General features: G+C 50.2%; 2 protein-coding genes across 4 annotated transcripts; one reads left to right on the top strand and one right to left on the bottom strand.

Annotated features, from left to right (window-relative positions):
* Positions 1-1674: 1674 nt before the first annotated feature.
* On the bottom strand, positions 1675-17089 carry UBQLN4 (ubiquilin 4). Of its 2 annotated transcripts, none has more exons than XM_069480433.1 (11): positions 16925-17089; positions 15319-15470; positions 14728-14945; positions 13547-13809; positions 11794-11952; positions 6304-6529; positions 5081-5220; positions 4459-4542; positions 4196-4311; positions 3816-4002; positions 1675-2131 (listed from the first exon to the last, which is right to left on the bottom strand). In XM_069480433.1, the coding sequence occupies exons 1-11, from the start codon at positions 17030-17032 to the stop codon at positions 1979-1981; spliced, it is 1806 nt and encodes a 601-aa protein (XP_069336534.1). In that variant the 5' UTR covers positions 17033-17089; the 3' UTR covers positions 1675-1978. The 2 variants fall into 2 exon arrangements, with proteins under 2 accessions (XP_069336534.1, XP_069336535.1); XM_069480434.1 differs by having other exon boundaries at positions 14782-14945.
* A 988-nt stretch (positions 17090-18077) lies between these two features.
* LAMTOR2 (late endosomal/lysosomal adaptor, MAPK and MTOR activator 2) lies at positions 18078-21459 on the top strand. 2 transcript variants are annotated; one of them, XM_069478600.1, is made up of 4 exons: positions 18081-18264; positions 18581-18743; positions 20932-21021; positions 21271-21459. In XM_069478600.1, exons 1-4 carry the CDS (start codon positions 18197-18199, stop codon positions 21325-21327), a joined length of 378 nt encoding a protein of 125 aa, XP_069334701.1. In that variant the 5' UTR covers positions 18081-18196; the 3' UTR covers positions 21328-21459. The 2 variants fall into 2 exon arrangements, with proteins under 2 accessions (XP_069334702.1, XP_069334701.1); XM_069478601.1 differs by lacking the exon at positions 20932-21021 and having other exon boundaries at positions 18078-18264.
* Positions 21460-21700: the final 241 nt, after the last annotated feature.

Genomic DNA, 21700 nt, shown 5'->3' with positions numbered 1-21700 from the left:
GATCAGAGGGTGGAGGTAATAACCTAGCCATCTTCCCAACACGTAACACATTCCTCTCCCAGACCTGACCTACAGGGAAGGTGAGGAGGAGATCTCAGATATTCTATGGTCTAGGGATAGGGAATGAAAGCATGCAATCCTCCCCACTCCTAAACCACATATTATGGGTACCCCATGATCAGTTATCCCTTAACCTTCAATATTTCCTCAGACCTGTGGTAACTGAACCCAACTTCAAATTCCTCTAGATCCCATCTTACGCTCTCTAAAAGCAAGAAGTTGTCTCCAGCTAGCCTCCTCTTCCTCAGAAAACAAACACCAACACACTCTCACAACAAAGACCACACCATTTATTTACAAAGGCCAGTGTGGGAGTTGGGGGAGGCAGGGAGGGAAAGCCACACAGATATCCTCTCTGGACTGCTTGGGACCCTTCCCCACTCGGAGCAAAATCTGTTCCTCCTGCCTCCATATTCTCAGCCGTGGGGTCCTCCAAGCAGCTGGGCCAAGCAGCAGAGGGAAGAGGTGATATGAGCCTTCTCTGTGCTCCAATAGAGCAATGTCCAATTCCAGATCAAAGGCTTCATTGCCACCCTCTCCTCTCCTTCCTGAAATAGAACTTTCTGGCCTGGTGGGAAATAGTGAAGAACTAAAGGCAGGGGCTAGGATGCCAAAGGCCAGGGGCTCTGGAGGGAAAAACCCTTGTACTATTTCCCCAAAGCAGTGAGGGGTTATAAGGGTGCTGGTCACAGCCCTCCCTGACAGCTTCAGAAAGGGTACCCACACTTCCTGTGGGGTGCCCAGCATCCAGAGGCCCAAGGGAGCTAGCTTTCCTGGATGTATGTATTCCTGCTCTGGACTGGCCCTTTACCCACTTGTCCCTGGTGGGAGAGAGCTCCAAACCAGAAACCAACAAGCCACTCCCCACCCAACTTACATGTGCATGCACACGTGTGCACACGTACACTTCACCACTGCTAAGACAGACCTCACCCCGCTTCATGCCTTTTGAGGGGGGCTCAAATTACTGGTGACTGGGGACAGAGGCAGGTCCTGGGTCCATGGAAATGTGTGTGTGCGCATATAAGCATGTGTTTGGGGAAATGGAGCCAATATGAGCCTTGTGGGTCATATTGCTTAGCTTCACTGAGCCCCCTTTCTTCAATTCAAATTCTATTAGCATCTCTAAGTCTGTTCTGCCAGGCCTCTCCTGCCTAAAAGAGCTATCAGAGCTTCCACTCCCCAGCTGTGGATTCCAACTTCCAAGCCTTTAACTCATGCCATCTCCCCCCATTTCCTTCCCCGCAAAATTTCATTCCCTCTTCTTCCATCAATCTCTATTGGGCTGGTCAAGGGCTTGTTAATTCCTGGCTAGAGGGCTGCATTTCATCTGCCCCCTCAGAAACGGAGAATAGGCATCTTCCTCCTCATGCTGGAAGTCCCAACAGAGCCCATGAAAAAGTGCTGGATGAAGCGACCAGATAGGAGCTAAGGAGGAAGATCACAGCCTCTTTTGCCTGCCTCTCCTCCATGAGTGTGAAATTCTAGCATTGATTGGGCTGGGATTGGGGGTGGGGGTAGAAAAAGAAGGAGGAGAGTTATCAAAAGTAAACACAGACAAGAAAAACTCTAGTGGTACAGATGGAAGACTGTTCCAATAAACCAGAGTTGGTTCCTCCTTCAACTCTGCACTGCCACTGAGAAGTCTGAAGATTACAAAAGGTTGGGTGGGGCAAGGAGGTGGGGCCAATCAACAAAACTGTGAAAACTGCTTAAATAGCTCTGCTAAAGGAGGACCAGGAGAGATGATTCTGATAGAGATGTAGCAGTAAAACCATAATTCTCAAACAGAGCTAGGGGTGGGGGCCCATTCCTCTTAAGTCATCCAGCTGTTTGGAGAGGACAAAGGAGAAGACAGAAGGGACAACAAGCTGTAGAAGGTAAGGGAGGGGAGAGGCAGGAGGCGTGGATCGAGGGATTAGGAGAGCTGGGAGCCCAGGAGTCTCTCGATGGCTGCGTTGATGTCCCCTCCTGTGGCAATCAGGGCCTGTAGGTTGGCCTCACGATTGATGAAGCCCATGGAGTTGAGCTGCTCCAGTTGCTGCTGAAATCTCACTTCTGGCGTCTGCACCTGGAGGGGACAGGTCTTGTAAAGTGGGCACAGGACCAACCCTGGGGTGCCTATCTGAATCTGAGGGGTGGGGAGGAGTGAGCTGCAATTAGGGGCCCATGAAACCCAGGTCCCAAGTCACTCAATAACTATGTAATAATAAGACAGGGCAGGAGGATCTCTTTCTTAAAATTTCAAAGTAACTGATAGGCATAGGTCAGCTTATATTCCTAACTACTTACTTTCTATTTTTTTTTTTTTTTATTAATACATTCAGCTGAGGTTGGAACTAACTACTTTCCATGAACACTGTGGAGATGGTAACAGGCACTCCAAAACCCAAATGCTCTTTGGTCAAATAAGACACTAAAAACATTACCTCCACATCCCCTTCTGACCATCATCACACATACAGCTGTATTAAAGGCCAGAGAAGGGTCCCAGGAAAGAAAGATTAATTTCATTTAACTGATCAAAAAACACAGTTATTGGCCAGGTGCAGTGGCTCACGCCTGTAATCCTAGCACTCTGGGAGGCCAAGGTGGGAGGATCACTTGAGGTCAGGAGTTTGAGACCAGCCTGAGCAAGAGCAAGACCCCATCTCTACTAAAAATAGAAAGAAATTATCTGGACAGCTAAAAATATATATAGAAAAAAATTAGCCAGGCATGGTGGTGCATGCCTGTAGTCCCAGCTACTCGGGAGGCTGAGGCAGGAGGATCACTTGAGCCCAGGAGTTTGAGGTTGCTGTGAGCTAGGCTGACGCCACGGCACTCTAGCCAGGGCAGCAGAGCGAGACTCTGTCTCAAAAAAAAAAACCAAAACAAGAAAAACACACCACAGTTATTTATAAGAGAGAAGGCTTTTCATTCTTGACACTCCTATAAACATTTCCGAAGGGGTGTTTGGGAAACACCTATCATGAGCCTAGATCATGAACAAAAGACTCAGAGCTAAAAGCCCAGCAATCACAGTCTACCTAGCACTGACAGGAGGAAATAACCTGGACTGGAGATCACTGGTCCAGCTCTACAGGTGCCTTTCACAGAGCTGGGTACAGGCACCTTTTTGCTGAATGGCTTTTCCACATGAGACATGGCGGTCAGAGAAAGATTCAGAGGCTCACCCATGGTCATCTCTGCTCCTCCCCAACCTCTGTGGCCCAGGGCTCTAGTCACCTCACCTCCCAGAATCCCCCTCTCCAGAGTCTCAGAGATGGAGGCTATTTTAATTATCAAAAGAATCCTTTGATATAAGTAAGTAATATAACATGGTAGTTAAAAAGTGTAAATTCTGGAGACAGAACACCCGGGTTTGAATCTTAGCTCCACCACCCACTAGCTATGTAAGGGAGTCAGCCGCCTAACCTCTCTGCGCCTTAGATTTTCTATCTGTAACAGGGAGATAATAATAATAGCTTTCTCATAAGGCTGTTGTGAGAAATAAGGTAAATGAGCTCTTATATTATAAATAAAGCCTTTAAAACCATACCCAGCACATGGTAAGTGCTATTACTGTTCTTATCTACATTTCACATATGTGGAAACTGAACTCAGGGAGAATTGGGAACCTGCCCGAGGCTAGCAAGTGGCAGAACAGGACCTGACTTCAAAGCCTGCCCTGCTGCTTCCACTCTGTTGTCACCCTTGACATGGCCCAGGATCCAAGTGGTGGTTCCAGCCCCAGCCCCCACTGCCTCACGTACCTGGGAGTTTCCGCTTCCAGCCAAAAGCTGTATCATCTGCTGCATGAGCTGCTGCTGGGCGTTGGAAGCCCCCATTGGAGAAGGTGTGGCCGGCGTGGCTGGCGAGGAGGTGGGGGCCTCAGGTGCAGAGCCGGTGTTGCCGCCTGCTGAGGGTGCTGGGGTCCGGGACATCCCGAAGGAGCCAAGGCTGTAGGCAGGAGAGACTAAGAAGTGGGAGATGGCATCCAAGAAAGGGACAGGAATGTGAGATCCAGAAGGAAAAGCGTTGGAGGAAACAGGAAAACAGACCCTCAGAGACACAAAGGTTGCTCAGAGAGTGGCAGAAGAGTTGAAGGGGAGGAGTGGCCAGAACCTCGTTGCCCACCTGCCCCCACTCTCACCTGGGTACCAGCCCAGGGGCCTCAGTCTGCAAGGTCTGCAGTCCCTGCTGGATCTGCAGCAACGCCTGCATGGCTCGGGGATTGGTAAGGATGGAAAGTGACTCTGGGTTCTGCATCTGGTGGGACACAAGCAGAGAAAGGCAATGGGAGGTGGCAGGAAAGAGGAGGCAGACTAAACCCAGAGTCCAGAGCCGAGCTCTGTCCCCACCTTAATTTCCACCCACTGGGCTTCAAGGTCTACCCCTTGCAGGCTCCTCACTCACTTGCTGTAGGAAGACCGGCAGCTGCAGGCGGAGCTGCTCCTGCAGTTGGGGGTTCCCCGCGAAGAGCGGCACGTTCACCATCATCTGCCAGGGTGAAGGTAGAAGGGGAGGCTTGAGCCTTCCCACCCTAAGAATTCCCCCACAGCTTCTGACTCCCTCAGCACCCTCTACCACTGTAGGAAATCTGGCCAGCTTTTCCAAGGATCTGAAAGCATCCTGAAGCCTAAGGGGGACAGGACAGCGAGAGGAAATGGAACTATGTTCTAGGCAATGAAGAGTATCAGGAGTCAGGCTGCTCAACCCTGGGACTGATGTGAGGATAACGAGAGCTAACATTTCCAAGTCCGTATGTGCCACGCCACGTTCTAAGCACTTGATATGTATTATCTCATTTAATCCTCATCCTCACAACTCTAAGAGGTAGGAACCATTGTTCTTACCATTTTACAGATGAGGAGACTGGGAGGTTAAATAACTTGCTTAGCTCACACAGCTGGGAAGTGGCAGAGCTTGGGACACAAACCCAAGCAGTCTGGCTCCACAGTGTCTTGACAACAAGAAACTGTCCCTAGCCAGGAGGAACTCTGCCCCCAACAACACTCCCCTTATGCCAGTTTGATACCTGAGCAGCAAAGTCAGGGTTCTGGGCAAGGGTCTGCATCATGCTGCGCATGTAGGGGGCTGAGATCACATTCTGCATCAGCTGGGGGTTCTCAGAGATCTGCTGGAGGAGGGCCTGCATTTCTGGGCTGTTGAACATCCCTAGGACAAGGAGGAAAAACAAAACAAGACAGGAGAGAAGGGGTCCAGATGGAAACTGGGTGCTACACTTTAATCTACCTCTCTTTAGATACTGAGTGGTTACAAAACTCAGACGGGCAATGGTCAAATGGGCACCCAAGTATTGTGGCATGGGTCCAAGTCTCTCCTAACCAAGGTCATCTTGCCCTGCTCTGGCCTGGCCCCTTTCCCATCTCCTCTGCTAAGGACAAGCCAGCTAGAAACTGGGTCTGATTTATGCCCCTCTGGACTATTCCTGTCACAAGCTCAGAATATGTCTGAGTTGGAAAGGATTGATTAAATATCACCTAGATCAATGGTTTTCAAACTTGTCTTAGGAGCAGAGACCCCCTTCCTCAAGCCAAATCTCCCTCAAAAACCGAGTATGTCAATGGTCTGGTTGGAGCTGGTGTAGGAGCCCAGGAGACTCTCCCATTTGGTCCTCCCTCATGCTGGAGATGAGGCTCCCCCCCCACCCCACCCCCACCGAGGACTCAGCACAATTTTAAAAGCATGGATCAAGTTCTAGTCCTTATTTTATAAATAAGGAAACTGAAGTACACAGAGGGGAAGGGACCTTCCCGATCAAGACATCCCCAGGGCCATGTGTACAGTCATAGTCCAGATAAATGGGGCATTCCCTAGGGTTGTGCAGTACATAACCTGTACGTCTGTACATGGCAGCCCTGCACATCCCTTTTCCCCAGCCTCACACCTGCCTGTGCCCGTGTCTGCCCTATTCCTCTCCAACCCGCCCCCACCCCACCACAGTCTGACCCATTTATACTGGATAGTACTAGAGGTGCTTATGGAGATTAAGAGGTGGGGCCTGGTTTATTCATGTGCCATTACTTAGGTCACTCCCAGGGACATCAGGACATGGCCACAACTAGCCCTCACCCTCTGACGGGTCGGGCCACTACCCCAGGCTGCAGAGCCACCTCTGTGGCTTCAACAGTCTCACCTTTGTCTTCAATATCCTGGAGCAGTATGAACCCCATTCAGTCCTGGGGCAGAGGGGCTGCCCTGGTGACCCAACTAAGCTCCTTCCACCCTAGGACATACCTGACCCCAGGCTAGCCGCATTGATCCCAAAGGGGTTCGAGACTGTCGGGTGCACCTGGCTGGTCCCCGATCCTCCGGTGCCCTCCCCACCGGACCCGGGGGCCTGGGAGGTGGGGGGCGAGGGGCTCCAGGGGTTAGGGAGGGGCTCTCGATTCTCAGTCCGCAGAGGCTGGGAAGACGTGCTGTCGGAGTTCCCGGCCAGGGAAGAGAATGGATTGTTGCCAAACTGGGAGGAGGGAAAGGTTTTGGGTTAAGGACTGAAACAAATCAGGGACAAGGGCTAGGCCCTTTCTCTCCTCTTACTTAATAGCCCCCCTTCCCTAGGGAAGGGAGAGAGATCTAAGACCTCAGAGGCACCCAACTCAACTCTTTGCCCCACACTGTCAGTTCCACCCTCGTACCGCAGGGTGGGAGCTGGCTGATGCTAATGACTGGATAACCGAACCTTTCACATAACTGGAAATTTCCTATCTCCCCCGGTGGCTCTAATTATTTGGTCTCTAAATGCCTCCTCTTTGATCCACAGCACTTTACACATATCTTTCCCATTGTGTAGAGATATTTGTTTTCCAATAGCTCTCAAGGGGCAGAGACAATGTCAGATTTACCTTTGCACCCCAAGCCCTGACACTAGTAGGTGCTCAATACATAACTACTGGCTGGATGGGACTGGGCTCTCAGGCCTGGCGCTCTACTACAGCCCTGATCTGCCCCCAGCATCTTTTCCCAGCCTTCTTGGTCCAATCCTAACTGCCCAGAACCCTCTTCCTCACTCCTCAGGTCTCCTAGGTGGCATTCTCTGTCCAACCAGGCACACCACAATGGTGGCCCCTAGTGGAGCACACCTATGGCTGAAGATGCCCTCTCTAGGTCTTCTCCTTCCCCTTCCACTCCAAAGCCTACCTCCACACACTGGCTGCTTTAGCTGAACAGGCCTTGGTTCCCTGCCATCCCCCTCACCCCACCAGGACCAGGAACATCTCAAGGCTGCACCCCACAAGATGGTGTGCTACAGTACTAACAGCCTGAACCTCCTGAACCTCCTTCCTCTGGACCCTCCAGCACCTGGGACAGAGCTCTATTTTAAGGCGCATGCTTGCTGAAGGAGTCCCAGACCTTATTCTCTGGCTCAGCCTTCCTCAGGGCCACAGAGCTCAGCAGCTCCCTCTTCTGAGTTTCCAGGGGGTCCTAACCTCAGCAGGAGGTATCTGAGCAGCCTCAGCTCCTCCTTACCATAAGGTTTCATATCCAGTCATGTTTCCTGTTTATCCAAAGTAGGTCGTGGGGATTGGGAATGATCAAGGTCTCTCCTATTCTGAGCTGTGATTTCTTCACCTTACCAGATACGCGTTCAGATAACAGGGCTCACAGTTCCATGCCCCATGGTTTCAGTCTTTGTCCCTGTTTCCGATTTCCTGCTCTGGTAACTTGCCTAGCACTTTAACCCACCTAGTTCTGGGCCCTGCTTTGTTCTTCCTGGTACACCCTAAGGACTGAATCTCTTTTCCTAAACTACCTACAGTACTAACAGCCACCATTTATTGAGCACCTACTAGGTACCTGACATATTTATTCTAATACTTTTAATAGCCCTCTAATACACCAGTTCTCAAAGTGTGGTTCTAGGACCCATGCACAATTTAAAACTGTTTTCATAATTCTAAGATGTTAATTTACCCTTTTCACTCTTATTCTCTCATGAGGATACAGTGGAAATTTCCAAAGGCTACATGACATGTGACATAGTAATGAACTGAATGCAGATCCGAGAAGCCAGCCTTCTTGTAGTAAGCCAGACATTAAAGAGATCTGCAAAAATGTAAAACAAGGCCACACTTTCCTCTAAAGGTTTGTTTGTTTTGGAAAATGAAGTTATTTTTCAAAAGAATGTTATTTATGTTAACTTGCAATGGACTGTTATTTCTAAATGAATTAAATATTTTTAAAACTTATTTTAATTTCTGATATAGTGAATATCGATAGATATAACCCATACAAACAAAACTGCTTAGGGACCTCCCTAAATTTTAAGAGTATAAAAGGGTCCTTGACCAAAATGATTGAGAACAACTACTATATCATCTCCATTTTAAAAATAAGGAAGCTAACACTCAGAGAGGTTAAGCAATTCCCTTAAAATCACACCACTAAAAAAATGGTAGGCCAGGTATTTGAACCCCAGTTTGTCGACACCAAGTGCTATGTTCTTTTAAGCTAAACCAGTGGTTCTCACACCTTAGTATATATCAGAATTAGCTGGAGTATTTTGTTTCATATAAGCCTTCCTCAACTGTTTTTTTTTTTTTTTTTTTTTTTTAGAGACAGGGTCATGCTCTGTCACCCAGGCTGAAATGCAGTGGTGCGATTATAGCTCACTAATTCCTAGGCTGAAGTGATCCTCCCACCTCAGCTTCCCAAGTAGCTGAGACTACAGGCACATGCCACCATGCCTGGCTAACTTTTTAAAAATTTTTTTTGTGGAGACTGGGTCTCACTATGTTGCCCAGGCTGGTCTCGAACTCCTGGTCTCAATCGATCCTCCCACCTCAGCCTCCCATAGTGCTGAGATTACAGGCATGAGCCACCATACCTGGCTCATATTTAATTTTTTTAACAAGGTGCATGTAGTACTTAGATAAAAAAAATTTTTAAGGCCGGGCGCCATGGCTCACGCCTGTAGTCCTAGCATTCTGGGAGGCCGAGGCGGGCGGATTGTTTGAGCTCAGGACTTCGAGACCAGCCTGAGCAAGAGCGAGACCCCACCTCTACTAAAAATAGAAAGAAATTATCTGGCCAACTAAAAATATATATAGAAAAAATAAGCCAGGCATGATGGCGCATGCCTGTAGTCCCAGCTACTCGAGAGGCTGAGGCAGGAGGATTGCTTGAGCCCAAGAGTTTGAGGTTGCTGTGAGCTAGGTTGATGTCACGGCACTCTAGCCTGGGCAACAGAGTGAGACTCTGTCTCAACAAAAAAAATAAAAAAAATAAAATTTTTTTCAATTAAATACTTTATGCTTTCCAGGTTGCTCAAGGCACTTTTCGGCTGGGCGTGGTAGCTCATGCCTGAAGTCCTAGCACTCTGGGAGGCTGAGGTCAGGAGTTTGAGACCAGCCTGAGCAAGAACAAGACCCCATCTCTACTAAAAATAGAAAAAATTAGCTAGGTGTGATGGCATGTGCCTGTAGTCCCAGCTACTTGGGAGGCTGAGGCAGGAGGATCATTTGAGCCCAGGAGATTGAGGATGGCACTGCACTCTAGCCTGGACGACAGAGCGAGACTCTGTCTCAAAAAAAAAAAAAAAAAATGATATGGGCACTTTTCTATAGTTATATTATTCTTCAATAAAACATTTTTAAAAAGTTGTTTTAAAAAAATGCAGGTTAAAATGGTATGAACAGCATGATACCATTTCTATAAGGTTTAAAAATATACAAAACAAGACTACAGATGTTTATAGGCATATATATAGGTAATAAAAGAATTGGAGCTGAGTGCAGTGGCCAGTGCCTATAATTCTAGCACTGTGGGAGGCTGAGGCAGAAGGACTGCTTGAGGCCAGGAGTTTAGACTAACGTGGGCAACACAATGAGACCTTGTCTCTACAAAAAACAAAAAAATTAGCCAGGTATGGTGGCATGCAGCTATAGTCCCAGCTACTTAGAAGGTTTATGTGGGAGGATAGTTTTTTATTTATTTATTTATTTATTTATTTATTTATTTTTTTTTGAGACAGAGTGTCGCTTTGTTGCTCAGGCTAGAGTGAGTGCCATGGCGTCAGCCTAGCTCACAGCAACCTCAAACGCCTGGGCTTAAGCAATCCTACTGCCTCAGCCTCCCGAGTAGCTGGGACTACAGGCATGCGCCACCATGCCCGGCTAATTTTTTTTTCTATATTTATTTTAGTTGGCCAGATAATTTCTTTCTATTTTTAGTAGAGACGAGGTCTCGCTCATTGCTCAGGCTGGTCTTGAACTCCTGACCTTGAGCGATCCACCCGCCTCGGCCTCCCAGAGTGCTAGGATTACAGGCGTGAGCCACCGCGCCCGGCCAGTTTTTTATTTTTTAAATAGAGATGGGGTCTCACTGTGCTCAGGCTGGTGTCGAACCCCTGAGCTACAGCTATCCTCCCGCCTGGGCCTCCCTGGAAGCTAGGACTACAGGTGTGAGCCAACGCACCCGGCCAAGGTGGGAGGATAGTTTGAGCCCAGGAGTTAGAGGCTGCAGTGAGCTATGACAATGCCACTAAAGACCTCATCTCTAATAAATAAACAAATAAATGAATGAATGAGTGAATCAGAATAAACGTCAACTTCAGGCCTCTGGAGAGAGGAAGACAATGGGATTTAAGAGGGGTATGTGAAGGGTACAACTCTTCCATAATGTCTTATTTGCAAATATTAAATATGTCCAGAAAAACATACAAAATACTAGCAATACCAGTAATCACTGGGGAAGCAAAGAGGTGGCTGGGAGATAGAAATAGAAGGATCCTTTTTGTATACCTTTTTTTGGCTTGTATACCTTATTTTCCATACTTTCTGGACACCTTTCTGTTTACTTTGTGTAACTTTTTTTTTTTTTTTTGAGACAGAGTCTTGCTCTGTCTCCCAGGCTAGAGCACAGTGGGATCATCATAGCTCACTGCAGCCTCAAACTCCTGGGCTCAAGTGATCCTCCTGCCTCAGCCTCCTGAGTAGCTGGGACTACAGGTGCGTGCCATCATGCCCAGCTAATTTTTCTATTTTTTTGTAGAGATGGGGTCTTGCTCTTGCTCAGGCTGGTCTCAAACTCCTGACCTCAAGCATCCCTCCTGCCTCAGCCTCCCAGAGTGCTAAGATTTTAGGTGTGAGCCACCGTGTCTGGCCACTTTGTGTAACTTTTGAATTTTGAAACATATAGATGTATAATGTGTTTAATGTAAAATTAAATTTTAAAAAAAGAACCAAAAAAGTCACTGAAATTATACATGGCCACTTGGATGCAAGAGAATGCTATATTTTTTTAATCTATATTTTTTGTATACTTAGACTTCATAAAGCATTTTTAAAAGTACATAATCCTACAGCCCAACCTGAGATTGAATCAATAAGTAACTCAAAGGTGGGGACCAGGATTGTCATTATTAGCAAGCTCCCCAAGTGACCCTGATGCAGGTGATCCATGGACCACATTTGAGACACGCTGTACTAGGGTTGGCATTTGACTCCAGGCCTGCTACAGGACCTTTAAGTCCCTGGTGCAAGAAGTTTGTCAGAACAACGTAAAATCCCTTGGATACTACATCTCACCCACTTCCTGAGGGACCTCTGCTATCTTTCCAAGTTGGATCGTCCCTGGATATATATTGTTGATAACCACCTTCAAGCCAAGGCCCACCCCTTAGGGAGCTGGGGAAGGAAAGAGGAGCAGACCTGGGCTTGCCTGGGTTTGGGGCAGGGAATCTTGAGCCCAGACAGCCCTGCTCACTGCTCCAGCCCCTGGCCCCACCTGTTCCCGGGCAGCACTGAACATGGGCTCCTGGATGTCTGTGTACATTCGGCGGAGGGCGTTATACCCTCCAGGGATACTCTCAAGGTTGCTCAGGGCTCGGTCCTGGTTCCGCATCATCTCTTGCATCATGGCTGGATTCCGAGCAAGCTCCATTGTCTGATGAAGGGAGAGAGACAGGATGAGCCCTGGAACCAGAGGAGTACCAAGCTAGGTAAAGGGTGGGTCCTGGGGAGGGGGTCTGAGTCAGTGGCAAGGAGTAAACTGGACTTCCTAGCTCTATTACAATCTTGGCTCCAACCCTGCCTCCCTGTGGGTATTTTGGTTGGCTTCTCCTAGTGGAGGACAATGATCCCCACTGGGGGGAGGGTAGCAGCTTCCCTCCCTTAGGCTCAGGGGGTCCAAAGAACTATCAGGGAGCACAAGGAAATTGAGTATGAAGAGACATGAGAAAGAGGAAGAGGCAGAAGGGAAAATTAACAACTATTGAGCACCTACTGCATATGGGCATGGAGCTAAGTAATTATAGAATTCAAGTCATATAATCCCCACCATAACCATCCCAAGTAGGTATTTCTGTCCCTACTTTGTAGATGATCAAATAGGCTCAGAGATGTTAGTTGACCTGCTGTCCCAGGACACACAATCAATTAGAGGTGGGGACAGCTTTCAAAGCCAGGTTGGTCTGTCTGACCAAGACCATACTGTGATTTCTACTAAATGACCACAAGTTGACAAGGGAAAGGATTCAAGCTGGAACAATGCTACCAACACAACCTAATCCCCACCTCCGGGTCTTTGGGCTGACTGAACCTTGAGAAACACTGAGGATAGGCACTTTCTTCTTTGGAGCCAATGACTCATTCTCAATAACGGGTGACCTGTATCAACCCCAGGGGAGTTCATGATAGGAAAAAATGAGTATATCTACTTCTTGTTCCCATCCAAATCGGATTACCTTCCTTCTTCTTCTCAAATCTGCTCCACACTTGCCTTTTAGGACACCTTTATAGACAGATATGCCCAACTTCACAAGACTCTGATCTCTTTTCTCATAATCTTTCATTCAATAAATATTTATTGAGTGACAACTATGTACCAGGCACTGTTCTAGACAGTGACCAAAAAACCCGAAAGTCTTTGCCCTTATAGAAGTTATCTTCCAGTGAGTCCAGCACTGGTGTTCACAACTCTGCTGAGAAGATCATCTATCTCTGTCCCCCGGTGGAGTGGACCAAGAGATGGAGCTCCCAAAGACCAACACCAAAACGGCCTCCCCTGGGTCTCCCTCCCCCACTGGGCCCCGCTCAGCCACAACGCTCCCCAGACATCTCATTTTTACTTTCACACCTTTGCACTTGCTGTCCCTTGGCCCTGAACACTCTTCTTGTTTTCTTCCCCTGGTTCATTCATCTTCCTCCTTTAGGTCTCAGTTTGGTGACATTTCCTCTAGAAGGCCTCCCCTAAGCCCCAGGGTGGGGTCAAGAGCTCTTCTCTATGCTCCTAGATCCTGTGATTACCCTTATGATAGCACTGACCATACAGTATTATAATTAATTGCCTGTTTACTTGTCCCTCTTCCCTTTGAGACCAGGAATTCCTGAAAAGCTAGTCTTTTCATTACTGTATGTCCAGTGTTCAAACCACAGCTACTGAATGAATGAATGAACAAATCAACGTGAGATAAGGTAGGAAAGGTTGGGCAGGGCATGGCTGGGTATCCTCCATCCCTCTAGCCTTCTCTCAGACCCACCTGCCTCATGAGCTCAGGGTTGTTGAGCATGTGGCTGATCTCAGGGTTCCGCTCCATCAGCTGCTGCATCTGGGGGTTGGCCATGATCATGTGGCGCATCAGGTCAGGGTTAGACATCATATCCTGGACCAGGGGGTTCTCCATGATCTGTGACAGCATCTCAGGATTGGACATCAGCTGCCTCTGCATCTGCTGCTGCAGCTCCATGAAGTTTGCAGAGCCCAGGCCCAGGCTGCCCAGCCCCAGGATGCCCCCAAAGCCAGCTGTGGGGAGGGGGGCAGGGTCACAGTCTGCCACAAGAGCCTTTCCCTCACCTAGCCAGAGCCACTGAATCCAGAATGGGCCCCAACTGCTTCTCCCTCTTCCAAACACTCCCACAGCCCCAGCCCTAATCCACCACTGGCAAAGAGATGTGAGCCTACTAGACTGAGACTTCTTTGCTGGCAGAGGCTGACCCAGGCACAGAACTGAGCAGAGAAAAGGCAACCAGCGATGCCCTGTTCTTTTTTCTTTTTTTTTTTTGAGACAGAGTCTCACTCTGTTGCCCGGGCTAGAGTGCCATGGCGTCAGCCTAGCTCACAGCAACCTCAAACTCCTGGACTTAAGCGATCCTACTGCCTCAGCCTCCCGAGTAGCTGGGACTACAGGCATGCGCCACCATGCCCGGCTAATTTTTTGTATATACATATTTTAGTTGTCCATATGATTTCTTTCTATTTTTAGTAGAGACGGGGTCTCGCTCTTGCTCAGGCTGGTCTCGAACTCCTGACCTCGAGCGATCCACCCGCCTCGGCCTCCCAGAGTGCTAGGATTACAGGCGTGAGCCACCGCGCCCGGCCACGATGCCCTGTTAAATGAGTAAATACTCCTCATCTGGCTACTGTTGGATCCACCTTTTCCTTAGACTCACAGGGTCTTCCAATCTCCTCACTCAGGGTTCCTCACATCTCTAGCCCCATTTCTCCCCTCACTCCTAACACTTAGCTATGCTTCCCTCCTCTGTGAAGTCCTCACAGACTGGTTTCTTCCCCAGCTCTGCTCAAGTACCAATGTCTGGATCCCTATGTCAAGGGGTCCCCATCCCCATCAGATCAGGAGCAGGGCCATGTTTCTCCCTCCTCTTGGGTCTCCCCCACTCCCCAGCCCCAAGCAAGATTGTGCTCTCCTCCCTGAAGGCTTACAGAGTATGGATGCAGTAGCACTGGGGGGTCCCTCCCCAGCCCCTGGGGAGGGACCCCCCCCACTGCTCCTCCGGCTTCCACTGCCGGCATCCGAAATGGCACTGCCAGAGGTGGAGGGCTGGGCAGGGGTGGCGGGTGAAGCAGGCGTGGTGGAGGGTGCTGAGGCAGGGTCAGGAGTGGAGGGGGAAGAAGCAGTGGCAACAGCTGGATCTTGAGCCCTGAGGACAGAGAGAGGAGAATCCTAGTTGGAGTGAGCACAAGAAGAGGGAAGGTACCACAATGATCTCTGTGTTTGCTATGCAGCTACTGCCCTAACCCAAGCCACTCCTGAGCAACCTTGAGGCTGGGGTGTGGTGATGCTGGAGGGCAATCAGTAAACCAGGGAGCACAAGAGAGGAGCTAGTATCATCTGTCTTCAGGGCATTCTGGGACTGGCAAGTCAGGTTCCCTTCCCCTGGAGATGATCATATCTACCCAGAAGCCACCTCCCTGGGCCTGGGCATAGGCCTTCTAGGTACAGTGGAGCAATGAGTGAGAAAGTATCAGATGGAGAGGCCCAATCAGAAGCAGGGTCTTCTCTCCTGAACTTACTTCTGAGGGGTCTTGATAACCAGATGGACAGTGAGCCCATCCTTGATTCCATGCTGGTTCAGTGTGTCCCCATCCTTGAGGATCTTGCCTGCGAAGATCAGGACCAGCTGATCCTGCTGAGCCTTAAACTTCCGGGAGATTTCCTCTTTGAACTGTGATAAAGAGGAAGAGGTCACTGTGGAGGCTGCCTGGTATCCATCCACTAGGGACCCTGCCTCTTCTTCCAAGTCTCTGCATTCTCTTGCTCCCATCTCTGGTCATGGGAAGTCCTTTCCATAGTCTCAACTCTATCCCTCTGGCTGCAATAAGTATCTCCTTTCTTAGCCAAGAGGATGGACCAGTAAAAGAGGCTCTTCTTTCATCTCCAGACTCAGCTTCAGACTCCATCCCAGAGTCTCCCACCCTCGAAAGCCCTTGCTGCTATCTGCCACCAGCTTCAGTCCCTCCACCTAGTTCCCTGTAAGGGAACTGCCTGAGCAGCCCTCCCCATCCCAACTCCTTCAACAGCCTTGGACCCAGGTCCTCTCTCCCTTTAGCTTTCTCTTCTCAGATTCAAGTCTCTCTCCTCTCTATTTCCAGTGTTCTCATAACAACCACCACCACAAATAAGATCCCAGTTATTGGGCACTAACTATTCACTAGTTAATGGTCCAGCATATTATCTCCATTTTAAAGATGAGAAAACTGAGGATCAGAGAAGTTAAGTAACTTGTCCTGGGAAGACTGGAACTCAGGTCTTGACACCAAAGTCCAGGTTCTTAACCAGACATACTGCCTGTCAGTGAGAGCTGTTTTCAAATTCAGTTTTGCAGGGAACAGTACAGTATTTAAATTTTGAAATTTAGTCATTTTACATGGTTGGGGAGGGAGCAGTGACAGCACCAAGGGCTGGCCTGGGGAGAGTTAGACTGCTCAAATTCTATCAGCCCTTCCAAAACAAAACAAAACGCATGTTCTAAGTAAAAACAGTGCGCTTGTTAAGCAAAGACAGATCCAGATCCCTCTCTTCCAACCAGATTGCCTATCTTAAGCCCCGCCTCTGTGAAATTCTGGAGCAGCACAGGGGGGTGACGAACTCAGGTAACAGTCCCTCATTCACTCATTCAACAAAATTTTATTGAGCACCTACTGCACACTGTGTAAATCTCAGAAAAGCTGAGACGCAAATGTAACCACTTCCATTTAAAGAGTGGGAAGGATCTGGGTAGAGGGGAAACCTCCCCCACTGCCCCGGCGTTCTCCGCCTGCCCCCAGCCCATGTTCCTGGTTCAGCACCTTGCCCGGGTCCCCGACTTTGGCATACTCCCCTCAATCCTACGGTCTTTCCCCCTCCCCTGTGCAAGGTGTTCCCTCCCCAAACTCCACCACGCCCCCAGCCCTGGCCACAAGGCAAAACCCGCCCCCCCAACACGCGCCATGCTCCCCAAGATCTACCCTTGAAGGGCGCCCCCTACCCTCCTCTCCTTCCCTACAGCTCCTCGGAGTCCCAGCTGGCCCGCGTCCTCCCCTCGGGGCCCTCCGGGACGCCAGACCGTCACTGAGGCCCCCCCATCTCTTCACAGACCCCTCCCCCGCGCTCCCCCGTGTCCCCAGCCAGCAGTACTACCTCTTTGACCGAGGCTCGGTCGCAGATCACAATTTCTTCCTTGTCCTTGGGGGTCTTGACGGTGACCCGAATAGGGGGCCTCGTTTCGGCCCCGCTCGGCTCCGCCATGCCGCCGCCGCCACCCGGCCGCCCGCCAGCCCGCCCGGCTCCTCCTCCTCCCCGCCCGCTCGGCCGGCCCAGCTCGGCTCCGGCGCCTCCAACACTCCCCTCTCTCCTCCCTTCTCCCCTCCCCAAGGCTTCGCCGCCCCCTCCGGACCAGCCGCAGCCACAGCGCCCCGGGCGGACTGGGGGGGCCACTGCAGCGGGGTCCGCCCAGGGCTGAGCCCAGGGTTGGGAGTCTGGACCCGGCCTCGCCAGACGACGGCCTCCGGAGGGGCTCTGGGCAGGGGAGGGGCGTGTCCTTCACGACAAGGTCGGGGGGCGAGCTCCCAGAGACAGACCCCGGCCCATCCTAACCCGCCCAAGCCGCGCCGCTGTCCCCTCCATCCCAAAGCCTCCCCGCCCCCTCCGCGGGTAACTCCCGCTTTGGGACAAAGGACTTTCTGTGTCGCTGCTTTATCTCCGTTCCCTGTGATAACTTGGTCTTTCTTAGGAGGCCCAAGTCCCTTCCAGGCCTGGGGCCTCTCCCGACTTGGAGCTCGGATTTTCCCACCGCCGTATGTGCACTTAAGATCTCATTTCTAGGATTGACCCTATTCCTACGAGGGTCGTGGCCTGAATTGTCTATTAAGTACGGTTCCGGAGACCTGGGTTTTGTCTGTGTAGCTTTATCAGAGCTTTGGTTTCCTCAAGATAATTGCACCTCTCGCCTTATCTTACAGAATTGTGCTCACAGAATTGTGCATAAGATAGAACAGTTTTGAAAATAACCAAAGGTGTGCCTGACAAATCCGAAGAATGACTATTCTTATTGAATCGTGGACTACCAAGCGGACATGATGACTTCTCTCTCCACTAAGGGGTTAAATGTCCTTCCACTACTGCCACTGTCCTTTCACTCCCGCTTTTTTCTCCCCCACAACCGCGTGGGCTGACTGGAAAGGCGAACTATAGTTCCCAGAGTGCCTCGCGAGGCCACAAGGAACTACAATTCCCAATGCCCTGCGCGGTCGGGCGGGGTTAGAGTCAGAACCGCAATAACCAGGCCAGGAACTACAACTCCCAGGGCGTTCGGAAGCGGGGCAGCTGGACTACGGGAAGCATCAGGCAGCGGCCAGCAAGAGGCCTCTCGGAGCATCTGGGTGTAAAAGCCCAGGGTTAGGAGCCACAGGCATGCTGCGTCCCAAGGCTTTGACCCAGGTGCTAAGCCAAGCCAACACTGGAGGCGTCCAGAGCACCCTGTGAGTGCGGACCAAGGGCCTGAGCGGCGAGCGCTGCAGTGGGGCGGTGCGCGGCTCTCTGAGGGAGAGGTGGGGAAGGATCAGCGCGAAGGGAGGAGGCGGCAGAGGGGGCAGCAGCTGGGTGAACCGGCCAGGAGGTCCCCTCTCGCCAAGGGAAAAGGGAAGTGGGCGTGCTGGGTGCTCGGGGCAGATTTCAGGACACATTCAGCCTAGACCCTTGCTTCCTGGAAGTGCCAGTGGCGGGGCTTGGGATGGGAACCTAGCCGCTTTACTCCCCGTCCTGAGAACATTGATTTCCCTCCCCGTCCCTCGCCAGGCTGCTGAATAATGAGGGATCGCTGCTGGCCTACTCGGGTTATGGGGACACGGACGCCCGGGTCACCGCGGCCATCGCCAGTAACATCTGGGCAGCCTATGACAGAAACGGGAACCAAGCGTTTAATGAAGACAATCTCAAATTCATTCTCATGGACTGCATGGTATGGAGAAGGGTGCGAGACTTCCCCTGTCCCCCAAGGGGACCCCAAGGGGGCGACCTGGACCCCATCCTGGATGGTTGGAGGGGCAGGGACAGGATCCAGAAGAGTATTAAAAGTTGGTCTCTGCAGCATTTGTAATAGGCAGGACCATATGCATCAAGTGGTGGTGAGGAAGGAGCCCTGAACCTGAGGTCTGACTTGGGTTCTGGTCTCAGCCATCCACTTATCAGTTGTGGAACTTTGGGTAAAGCACTTAATCTCTCTGAGCTTCCTTACCTCACCTCTAAGGAGGAAACAATAATATTCCCCTTCCCCTCACAGGGTTGTTGTGAAGATCAAATGAAAGAATGGATATAAACTGTAGAGTGATGCACAAACACAGAGTGTTGTCATCCCAGCTTCACTGACTCACAGAACCATGGCAGAGTCTCCAGACTCTAGTCCAATCCCTTCAGCTTACAAAGAAAGGAAATGAAGTCCAAAAAGAGAAAGTAGACTGTGAACTCCTTAGAAACAGGGACTATCTCACTCACCTTTGCATCTGTTCAGTCAACAAGTATTTAGGTCCCTGCAGTATTCTCAGGACTAGGGGAAAAGTAGCAAACAGGACAGGCAAAACCCCCAGCACTAATGAAGCTTACAGTCTTACATGTCTTAAAATAAGTAAAATATATAGTACGTTAGGTATTGAAAATGCAATGGAGGCTGGGCGCGGTGGCTCACACCTGTAATCCTAGCACTCTGGGAGGCCGAGGTGGGTGGATCGCTCGAGGTCAGGAGTTCAAGACCAGCCTGAGCAAGAGTGAGACCCCCGTCTCTACTAAAATAGAAAGAAATTATCTGGCCAACTAAAAATATATATAGAAAAAATTAGCCGGGCATGGTGGCGCATGCCTGTAGTCCCAGCTACTTGGGAGGCTGAGGCAGTAGGATCGCTTAAGCCCAGGAGTTTGAGGTTGCTGTGAGCCAGGCTGACGCCACGGCACTCACTCTAGCCCAGGCAACAGAACGAGACTCTGTCTCAAAAAAAAAAAAAAAAAAAGAAAAGAAAAAAAAAGAAAATGCAATGGAGAAAAATAAAGTGGGGAAGTGAGCATTGGGGGGGCATCTGTCAGGCACGGTCTCACTGAACAGGTGACATTTGATCAAAGATCTGGGGCAAGCCATTGTGGCTATCTGGGAGCAGAACATTTCTGACAGAACAGCAGGTACAAAGGCCCTGTGGCAGAACAATGCCTGGTCAAGGATCAAAAAGGTTAGTATGGCTGGAGTTACATAAGAATGGAGGAGGTTAGTAGAAGGTGAGGCATGGGAGGCAGGGGTACAATGCACGGATCCCAGCATATAGCGGATACCTAATGAAGGTTTGCCAAACCAAATCAAATAGGCACTAAGGGTGAACTCTCCAGGAAGGATGCCCACTGTGACTCAGCTGCCTACCTTTCCCTACCACCTGCCCAGCCAATGCCATTTCGGTTCAACAGATGACTCCTACTGGATGCCTAGCCTAGAATTGGTGCTATAGGGCAATAGCTTTCAAACGTTTTGACCACAAGCCAGCCATAAGAAATACATTTTGTTTTTTGGTTTTTTTTAGATATGGGGGGGTCTATCCTATGTTGCCCAGGCTGGCCTTGAACTCCTGGGCTTAAGCGATCCTCCCACCTGAGCCTCCCAAGTAGTTGAGACTACAAGCACATGTGACTGTGTCCAGCTAGAAATACATTTTATGTTAGAGCCTGGTACACACATACAATTACCATGGGAAGAGAGAAGGGAGAAATCTTAGTTAGGTTACTGCTCCCATTCCCTTGTCAGTGTCTTTGTCTTGAGCCCATAATAATAATATCACCCATTTGGACAACCTTTGGCAGGTATAAAGCCTCTTCATGTGTATTAGCACCCTCACCAACTGGGATGAGATAGGGGTTATGGAAAGAGAAACTGAGTTTCTGGGAGACTGAGTTTCCTAGGGTAACTTGGTTAGTAGATGGCTGTGCTGAAGCTGTAACCTAGGCTCAGAACCTCACGTCCAGGGCTGTGACCAAAGCTTTCCAGCTGAACCTCCTGCTGTGCCCAGGGCATAGAAGGAAGATATAGTCTCTCTGGAGCCAGAAGAGCCCTTGGAGAAGGCAGGAGCTAAAGGTACCAAGCAGAACATCACATCCCATCATATCACCCCCACCAGGAGGGCCGTGTAGCCATCACCCGAGTGGCCAACCTTCTGCTGTGTATGTATGCCAAGGAGACCGTGGGCTTCGGAATGCTCAAGGCCAAGGTGTGTATGTGCCCATCCTGCCACAATCCTGGGCCCAGCCTTCATGTTCCACGACTGTGTCCACTCCCACCTGCACCACGTTTCTGGAGTCCTCATGTCTACTCAGTCTGTGTCGGGTGTAGGCTACTCCCAAGAGCAGGTGGGGGCTGGCGACTGGTTATTCAGTATGGCATTGAGAGTAGACCTGGATTTAGGATCCCTCTAGTGGCAGGCCATGTGTGGGACTGATTTCTCCTTCCCCTCTTACAGGCCCAGGCCTTGGTGCAGTACCTGGAGGAGCCCCTCACTCAAGTAGCAGCATCGTGATGGGCATTAGTGAAAGCTGGGGTCAGGAGAGACGTAACCGGCTGAAGGGGCAGGGCCCCCTGGGAAAATCTTCCTGGACTATGAGGGGCAGGTGGGACTTTGCTTTTTGCAAGAATAAACTTCAACTCCTGTTTTGTGTCTTGGCCACTTTCTTGGATGGAAGGAATCAGAGGAAATAGGAAGGAGCAGGGATCACTTATAGGATTCCTCCTGTTCTGCAAGGCCGGATTTCCACCCACTCCTTCACCATGACCTCCCACCAAATGGTTCTTGGCAGTGGTGCCCCAACTCTCTTAGCCTCTCCCGTGGTGTGACCTCACCTAGCCATTGCCACTCAGGGCAGAATCTTACCCACCTGGTAGGCAAAACCTTG

Source organism: Eulemur rufifrons, chromosome 8 (genome assembly GCF_041146395.1).
Source record: "Eulemur rufifrons isolate Redbay chromosome 8, OSU_ERuf_1, whole genome shotgun sequence".
NCBI lineage: Eukaryota > Metazoa > Chordata > Mammalia > Primates > Lemuridae > Eulemur > Eulemur rufifrons.
Note: the sequence above shows the minus strand (reverse complement) of the source record. Positions and strands in the feature narration are given on the sequence as shown.